The following is a 9,854-nucleotide window of genomic DNA, read 5'->3' on the forward strand; positions in this document are numbered from 1 at the left end:
ACAAGTTGAGGGCTGTGACTTGCGTCAGTTCGTTTGATAATAGTCATAAGCATATAGTGCTCGAGGAAAATGCAAATTCTCGTATCATAAATATTTCCTTTTATGGAACACCAAAAGCAAAACAAAAGGAAAATTTTGCCTTCTCATTTTTGTTCTTAGATGGAACAACGGAAAATGATATTCTCTCTTCCTTTTCTTACTTAACGTTCCAGTTCCTCTTTGAATTGCTATCCTAAGATTGTTCTGACATGAAATAAAGGAGAAACAGATGGATATGAAGCTTTTGTTATTGACTGAAGAAATTACAGCACAAGTGAATCAAGTGTAACAAATATGACCTCCGCCTCAACCTCAACCTCACCAGAAAACAAAACAACCCCAAAGAAACGAAAAAAAAAAGGAAGAAAAAGGACAACGACTCATGGATGTGAAACCTCCTTCTTGGCCAGTTACAAGTAAAATCTAGCACAGAAATAATTTACATATGTTTTCTGGCTATCTTATTTTTTTCTTTGATATTAGATCATAATTTCTCCAACCCCATTACTCAGTCAAATACTTCATTTAGAAATTTGGACCAGCGGCCAGGATTTCCTCAGTCAGGTTGTTATCAGTTCCGATCTTGTAGTTTGTGAATACCTCAAAATTCTTCCTAAAGAGACCTCCCAGCTTCAACAGGGTATCCTTGTGAGCCTTCTTGTCAGGCCACTGTAGCAACATATGAGATTATACATTTTAGCACAAAGTTATTTTGCAGAATATAGCAATTAGACGATGCTGAAGTGTATGCTAATTACTTACAGTGTTCATAGGATCAAGAATCTCGGAAGGTACACCCTCGAGTTCAGTTGGAATCTCCAGTCCAAATACCTCTGTCTTCTTGTAATTTGCATTCAAAAGGGCTCCGGAGTGGATAGCATCGATGATCTTCCTTGTGTATGCTAACTTAATACGGCGACCTGATCCATAGCTGGTCATAAAAAAAGAGATTTGTTACCTATATAATCCGAATGCATTAAATATTATGGCGAGTGATCTTAGTATTATCTTTACCTTCCACCTGACCAGCCGGTGTTCACAAGCCATCCTGTAGCTCCATGTTTCTTCATTTTCTCAGCCAACATAGCTGCATATTTTGTTGGATGAAGCATAATAAATGCTGCACCAAAACATGCTGAAAATGTTGCTGTAGGCTCCTTAATACCATCCTCGGTTCCTGCCACCTGTGAAATATATTGTCAAAGCAATAATCATTACATCTGTATATCTTGATTGTAATTTGTGAGGCATGTCAGATTTAATGTTTATATTACCAAAGCTGTGTAGCCACTGATAAAGTGGTACATTGTCTGCGCCAAGTTCAATTTGCTGACTGGCGGGAGCACGCCAAATGCATCACATGCTAGAAGAATGACGTTCTTCGGATGAGGACCAACACATGGTATTTTAGCATTTGGAATGTATTCAATTGGATATGCTGCCCTGGTGTTCTCTGCAATCAAACCATTCCATTATAGCGATGAAGCAAAATCAATAAGTGATTCAAGACTACGAGATGAAAAATCGCTATTCAATTCAACAAAAGTTATTACCTGTTACAGATTTGTCTGCATAATCCACTTCTCGAGTATGTTCTTCGAAAACTACATTTTCCAGCACTGTATAGAGAACAAGCATATCAATTTGGGTAACTTGACAGTAAATAATGTCAAGACATCATCAATCATCAGAAAATATACCAGTGCCAAACTTGATGGCATTCCAGATATCAGGCTCCTTCTCCCTTGAAAGGTCTATGCATTTGGCATAGCAACCTCCCTCGATGTTTGAGACACCATGACCACTCCAGCAGTGTTCGTCATCTCCAATCAGGTATCGATTGTGGTCAGTAGACAGTGTTGTCTTCCCAGTTCCTAATAAGATGAACAAGAAAGTGCATAAAGAGAAACATGAAATGTTTATGGAAACAAAAAAAGCAAATTTTGCTGTAAGATATGTAAGGTTAATTAGATGGCACGAACGATCGCTGCTCCACCAATTCCTTGATAGTATACCTGATAAACCAAAGAAGAGGGCAACATCTCCTTCTTTTCCCATATTGCAGCCAGAGTGTAGAGAGAGGATTTGGCGCATAGGCATTAGATAGTGCATTAGGCTGAAAAGGCCTTTCTTCATTTCCCCAGCATACTGTGTGCCAAGGATGACCATTTCCTTCCTAGCAAGATTGACGTCTATGCTAGTGGAGGAAGTCATATAGTGGGTGTAACGGTTACATGGGAATTGACCAGCATTGTATATTGTGAAGTCCGGAGTACCAAATTCCTCCAGCTCTTCAGCAGTGGGTCGGATACACCTGTCACCGACCCCGTTATTCCATTGTACTCACTAACATGTTTTAATTTACATCTTTTGTATTCCTTTTATTAACTATGGCTAACTCTTTACTGGTTGTAAAATCTTAAGACAGATAATATGCATTTGTAAAAGTAGAGGATACTTATCTGGTGACCTGTAACACACAAGAATGTAAAAACAGACAGTTTTAAAATGAATATTGATCAGTTGCTTACATGTTGTGCATGAACAAGGAGTGATAGGCTCTGGCAGATACAATTCTAACTTTGATACGATTGTTTGGATCCCAGTTGAGGAACTGATCATTCACGTACACCTGAAATGAGACCCAAGTTGTTTAACATTTCGACAGCCTAGTAAGTAGTAACTAGCAAATAGTCAGATATGAATGGGCAGATATTTCCTCCATATTGGAACCCAAAAATCAAGAAAATATGTGTACATATTCATTAAAGGGTGGAAAGATATTTCAATTATTGAGTATACCCCATTCCTAAAAGAAGATAGGAGATTATGTTGCACCATAACCATAAGTGCCTAATATCCTGTGGGCTGTGGCCATGCTCTATCTTTAATGGGATTAAGAACAGTTTACATCAATTGCTGTAAGAAGCAACCAGGAAATAAGGACTGAATAAGACAATGTAACATAAAATTTGTGACAGCTACTACTGTAGCCATTTCATATACCACGACTAAAAAAGGACTGCAAATAGTTTGCTCCGGTAGTAGTATTTTACTTATGTGAAATAAGGCGTTTGCTCCATAAATATCATTAGTAGTATTTTATTTATATATGATAAATAAGGCACGCCTATAGATTATCAAAGAATGACTATGGACTGAGTAGTGAGTACTATCTATCTCCTAAAGTTCAGGAATTAAATTATTAATTGACCAACTCTATTTTTAATTAGGTACTTATACTTAATACTTTTAGGCGGCAAATAAACGCAGTGATGTAGATGATGATGGGATAGCACTAAGCAAGGCAGAAGCATAATTTTTATGTCGTTGACATTAATAACCAAGTGGATATATAAGTTAAGCGATCTATAGTGCATGTTAAAACTGATTATGAAAGCAGACTTTACTGAAATGAAAATATTGTTTTAAGAAAATCAAGTAATTAAATACCTCCTCCAATGAGCACAGGTAATCAACAGCTCTTTCTCTGTTGATTAAGAAAGTCTGCTCGTCCATTTCGATATTGGGTGAGCCCCTGTTACAAAAAAAATCAATAAACGTTAGAAAGTGACACTACAAACTAAAAAATTAATATCATATCTTAACGATTTATATATATACGTGTAATAATATTTTCAAAAACAGGGAACTTACTTTCCCCACCAAAGGTCTTTCTCAGTGGTTTCGTCTCTAACAACACGCTTGTCTCTAGGGGAACGGCCCGTTTTGGCTCCCGAAAGTGTGGCCAATGCACCACTCGACGTGATAAATGACCCCTTCTCATACTTGATTGCTTGCTCATACAGCTCTACAAAATGGAAGACATAAAAAGTGAACTTTATTCGCGTTTAACCGTACAAAAATAGCCCTTTTTTCCTACAATATTTAACCAAAGTAGTAAAATCATCAGAGTAAGAAAAGATTTGTATGATATAGTACATTAAGACTTTGTAAATAAAATTTGAAAATGGCACAAGAGTTCAAGAAAAATAAAAGGGAGGGTGGTGGGTAGGCACTATTATATTATTAGATCTAGTGAAAGAGTCAAGAGAGATGTAGGTGTAATAGTAGTACTAGGATAGAAAATTATTTACCAGCAGGAGAGAGATTGTAGAGAATGTGAGTGAACTTGAGGGCACTGTCACTAATGTTAAGGGTAGGCGCGTGGTGGTAGTGAGTTGCATGTGACTGTGCCACCTTCGGCGTTTCCGCTTGCCTTGCCGGGTCTCCTTTCACCACCTTTGGACCAGTCTCTCGTGTCAATGATGCCAATGACGCACTATTTTTAGATAGTGAAAAAACAACAAGTTTAGCATGTTACCAAATTTTTTAGGTGGAATAGTAATTTTCCACTTGTAGTGGGGATACGTTACCACTAGATCACAACTTTAACCTTTTTAAGAAAATTTCTTTTTGATTATTTTTGGGTTGTGATAAACACGTAAGTAATTGAAAAATGAAAAAGTTCGACGAGTTTATATTATGCAGTTACTGTGACAAATCATAATGACTAGCAAAACCTCCTAATTTAATCTTTTCTTTTTGGCAACATATGTGGGTGTAGCTACTCGAGACAGTAGCGTACATGATAAAAATGGAGATAGCAAGCAAGTCAGACGTACCTTTCTCTTTAAATTGAGATAGTATTATGTGGGCCAATGTCATACGCACTAAATTTCACACCGATATCATAGACATTAGATTTCCTTTTTCCTCTATATTTCGCGTAATGGATAAATACGGCAAAGAAAGATCCTATCTTCTCTTATTCACATTTTCAGCCCGCAAAAAAAGACGTCGTACGAGCAATTTAATAAAATGTAATACCACAGGATGTATTTATGATTACCTAATGGATTGGAGCTGTTGTTTCTGGCGTTCTTCTTCAGAAACGGCAACGCCAAAGACATGGGGGGACTTAATGGGAGTAGTGGGCGCTGATTTCTTTTTCTGAAGAGAATGCAACTCGTCCAATGTCTGCGCTTTCACCGGCGTAGCACTGTCGTCGTGGCAAACCACGTTGTCATCGTCTGTCTTCTGTGTCTGGATCTTCGGCAGCCCACTTCTCCTTTTACTGTCGAAACTAAATTCTCCATTTCCGTTTGATGCCATCTTTATCCTGCAAATATAATCACAAGAAAGAAAGAAAAAAAAAACCATCAATTAAAAATTTCTAGGGCATGTCCCAGTTAACGTGTGTGATCTTATTATATGCAAGTATTTTAATATTTTTTTGCCTATTTATTCATTGTTCGAGCTGAAAGCAATATGTTCAGGTGAATTCTCAGAGTCCGCCTTAGCATTTCCTCCAATATATATAACTCCTACGTTAATTTTGGAAATTCACGTTTTGTTAATATGTTGAAAACAAAACAGAGATCAAAAGGAGAGCTAATTACCTGAATCAGAGAGGAAGATGGTGATGAGAATGAAGACCTGAGAAAAGCTGAATTTAAAGAAAGAAATTTTAAGCAAAAGGGTTGAAACGAAAGGGTTCAACCATACACTGTATTTGAAGTGAACAAAGATGAAAAGCAACAAATGGAAAGATGTGTTCTTTTGGGCGAGTGAGATGCTGAATTTATAGTGCCTTGTCACACGCTTCAAGTCTTCAACCTTTGGTTCACCTAACCATGGTTAATGGATAACCCAAAGAGTTGTCAAGATAAGATTTTTGAAACTTAAAAAAGAAAATGTTTTAAATGGCTGGAAAAAGACAACATGCACAAGTAAGGCCGTTAATTCATTTCGGAACATGAATACTTAAAGTACATATAACCATATTTATTGTTTACTTTTTCTAATCCTATATATAAATTATACATTAATTATATATATATAATACATTAATTATGTATATATTATATCTCCTCCGACTATTTTTAGTTTAAGCAATAGGGTGAGCGACTATTTGGGTTAATTCTTCAAAGATGAATTACTTGCTAATGGAAAATTTCAAAAGAGGAACAAACACCGGAAATAGAGATAATGGATCTTAACCTTCAATTCTTACGGGACTAACACAGTAAATTTTTTGTAATAATTTATACGGTGTTTACATTAAACCATATTAACTTAGAATGATTGAGTGATTTGATGAGATAAAATATGTACTAATAATTAACCATAATTTAGTGAAAACACTGAAGTGTTTACCATAAATATTTAATCGTATAAAAGATTGAGATCCTCTTTTTTATTTTCATTAGATGTTTGAACTAATATTAGTAAAGAACCAGTCAACTGGCTGAAAAAATGATAGATCTTGACAATTCAATTTTTAGCATATATCATATCTAATTGTTTCTTACGTGGATAACTATAAGATAGGTACTTTTTCTAAATTTCTATGAATTAATTAGATCCGTAAATAATGGAGAGGAGATAGAAGATGACAAGTTCGTTTAATTAGAACCTTAGGGCCGGTTTGACCATAATTTATTTTTACTTTTTCCAGAAAAAAAATAAAATCAATGTTTGGCCATAAATTTTTATTCAAAAAGCGGTTTGTCAAAAATTTTATTGCAGATCACTCATAAAAATTCAAAAATAATTCAAAATTATATTCATATTCAAACACAACTCTAATTTTAAAATATCATTTTTTCTTTAAAAAAAGAATTTATTTTTTTTCGAAATTTTACGATTCTTATGTCCAAACGCCCGCTTAGACGCTGTGCTGCAACAACAAATCCTATAACTTTGAACTTCGCTAACAAAATTAGCAGGCTTAATAATTATTTTTTCATTTTCTTTTATCAAGTGATAAGGAAAAATAAAATAAAAAAATAGAGAAGAAAAGGTCATGAGTTAGGGAATTTAATAGAAGTGAGAAATAAGGGTGGACAAATATACGTAAGTGTTCGGGGGCCAAACGAAGAAATCAGTCGTATTGCGAGTGGGGTGGTGGGGTGGGGGGTGCTGGATACACGTCAGAGGCGTAATCACAAAGCCAAATTTGACATTCTGCATTTGTTCTCTTCTTTATTCTATCTGTTACTACTGCATTAGCAGCTGCTGCAGCTATACATCGTCAGCTCATCTGCAATTTCTATGTAATTTATTTATATGATGGTTTTATCAACTTGGCCTTGTAAAAATATTAAATACCATATTAGCTTCTTGTTTTAGGCAATGAGTTGTAGGATCACTGTTTATTTTTTAAATAATTGGAAAAAGAATGAAAAAATGGAGGAAAGCGTAAAACTGAACGAGAGAATCGTTGGCTCAATCAAAAGTTATCCCCTGTAATATAATTTATCCAACTAGCCGAGACTTGAGCATATTGAGAATATATATTTACTCCTATTATATACCAAGTCATTTTACACATTATTCAAGTTAATTCATCTACAAACTTGTGCCAATTTGGCGTTGTATACGTAGCCTAACTTGACAGAAGACTTGTCAAAGTATCAAAACATAGGTTTACTTTCTTATTTGGTTTGCTTGATATAGTCATAATTAATAAAAGTCTTTTATTAGTTCGATTTGGCTATTAAATAAGTTACGAACGAAGAAACAAATGAAGAGTGATACACACGGGAATTAGGGATGTACATGGATCGGATTGATTCGGTTTTTATCAAAATCAAATCAAACCAACTATATCGGTATGGATTGGTTTGGTTTTATTGGGTTTTTTTAGGTTTTCGATTTTTTTTGTTACTTAAATATTATTTCAATTTTACTTTGTTAAATTTTTGATAAGTGGATATATGTTTAATAAAAATTTAAAAAATTGACAAACATATTATCTATTAAAATATTTTAATGGGATAATTTACTTAGTAACACATGGTAGTTAATTTTTTAGTCGTCTTACAATAATTTTTCATTGATGTACACTTTCAAGGTTAACCGAATTTAGTAATTAAACATAAAAATTTATATGATATCTAAATAATAATAATCACTTCAAATTCGAAAAAGATATAAGAATTTAATAGATATTGATATATGAATATGGAAGAACAAAGAGATTGACGCATTTCAGTAACACTTGATAAGAAAATGATCATACAACTCATTATTTAAGGTTAATAAATATGGAGCACTTCATATTCTATTAAATATTATATTCCGTAAGAGAATCCCAAATATTTCTAGATATTTTTTAAAGAAATTTTTTATATAAAATCTTAAAAGTATATATAAAAATTACTATATATTTATATGTCGGTTTGGATCAGATTTTTTACTCAATACCAAATCAAATCAAACCAAACCTAATCGAAATTTTTATCGGTTTAATTTGACTTTTCGATTTGATTTGGTTTTTCAGTTCGGTTTGTATACCCTTAATTGAAAGTACAGAATCACGTTATGAATAATTGTCTTAGCCCTGGATTAGTCGATACATATTGACCCAAGCAAACATCAAACGAGTAATGATCATATTCATTTGTTGATTTGAACCATTTTAAAATTCAAATATAGTTTAGCTTGTCCATTTAACACTCCTAAATCATTCTCAACTCCAACCGAGAGGTCAAAAATTTTCGCCTCGGAGGTTAAGTGGTCGTTTGGTAGGATACATTAGAGAAAATAATATATGCATTAACTTTTGGTATTACTAATCCCTTGTTTGTTATACTTTTTCAACTTATATATTATTAATCCAAGTACTAGTTATACAACCTATTTGATATTATCCTATGTATAACTAATACATAACAAACTATGGTATTAACAATACCAAGGCTATTAATGCATGTATTAGCATGATTAAAGACTGAATTATCCTTGAAGACCCTTAAAGTTAAAGAATATGAAGAACATTTTTGCAAACAACTAATTTCTTAAAGATTATGCATTGTATTTTAATTTTTAATACACCATACCAAATAGTAAAAAAAAATAATCTCGACATAATTAATACTTGCATTACTAATTCCCACATTACTACTCTTGTGACCGTAGGATAAAGAAAACGAAAAGATAAATAAAAGCAGAACTAGTATTAAGCAGTAACTCCTATTATTATTTTATTATCTTAGAGGTGAACATCTTCTCTTTTCCTTTTCCTTACCCTACCTATCCAGCAAATTTAAAAGAACACGTCAAGTGATATTTTTATTAGTTAATTATAAGAGAGGGAAATACCTTATTTTAGGGACTCAAATCTGGGAACTTGTAAAAGCAAGTGGTAAAGAAACTTTCTTAAGTAGATTCTCCCTCTTCTATTTATGCTTCAAATAGGGTATTGGACTTTGGTGTTTATTGGGACCAAATTTTCGTTGCAAATTTGACTTTTTTTTATCGCCGTAATTCAGTACTCCCCCCTACCCCCTCCCCTCTAGCATAATAGCATTACAAATTTTCCAAAAAGGAAAAATTCTAACGCATATAATATTTAAGCTGAGCTACTGAAGCTCTATGTCTATTATCGCCTATTCTCACATCCTCAAAATATAAAATTGCTACTATTTGACAACAATAAACTTTGATCAAACATGCATTACGAAGATGTACTTATAAAACATTTATTATTTCGTATAGGATTTTTCCTAAGAGAAGCACAGTTAAAATCAAAACGTGCATCGTACACTGCAAATGAATGCGGGAGGGAAGGCGTGTGAGAAACCTTCTGACGCATAGACAAACATAAAATTTAGAGTTAATATGCAATCAAAGGTAAATGTCTTTTCACACATATATTTATATTAGTGGGATACGACGCTTTGCACGTGTATCTCATCTTGATGATATTTTTAAAACAATTAGATAAGTATTATATTAAAATTATGTTTAAGTTATAAAATAAAAGTTTACATAATTCAAATAAGGAAATAATTTATATAATATATTTA

At 33.5% G+C, this 9,854-nt stretch overlaps 1 protein-coding gene across 2 annotated transcripts; it reads right to left on the reverse strand.

Annotated features, from left to right (window-relative positions):
* Window positions 1–271: 271 nt before the first annotated feature.
* LOC107805694 (phosphoenolpyruvate carboxykinase [ATP]-like) lies at window positions 272–5,825 on the reverse strand. 2 transcript variants are annotated; one of them, XM_016629770.2, is made up of 13 exons: window positions 5,442–5,825; window positions 4,892–5,161; window positions 4,137–4,321; window positions 3,697–3,850; window positions 3,493–3,577; window positions 2,571–2,671; window positions 2,055–2,353; window positions 1,740–1,913; window positions 1,593–1,658; window positions 1,314–1,492; window positions 1,054–1,223; window positions 802–970; window positions 272–708 (listed from the first exon to the last, which is right to left on the reverse strand). In XM_016629770.2, the coding sequence occupies exons 2-13, from the start codon at window positions 5,152–5,154 to the stop codon at window positions 565–567; spliced, it is 1,989 nt and encodes a 662-aa protein (XP_016485256.2). In that variant the 5' UTR covers window positions 5,155–5,161; window positions 5,442–5,825; the 3' UTR covers window positions 272–564.
* Between the last annotated feature and the right edge of the window lie 4,029 nt (window positions 5,826–9,854).

This window comes from Nicotiana tabacum, chromosome 12 (genome assembly GCF_000715075.1).
Source record: "Nicotiana tabacum cultivar K326 chromosome 12, ASM71507v2, whole genome shotgun sequence".
NCBI classification, from domain to species: Eukaryota; Viridiplantae; Streptophyta; class Magnoliopsida; order Solanales; family Solanaceae; genus Nicotiana; species Nicotiana tabacum.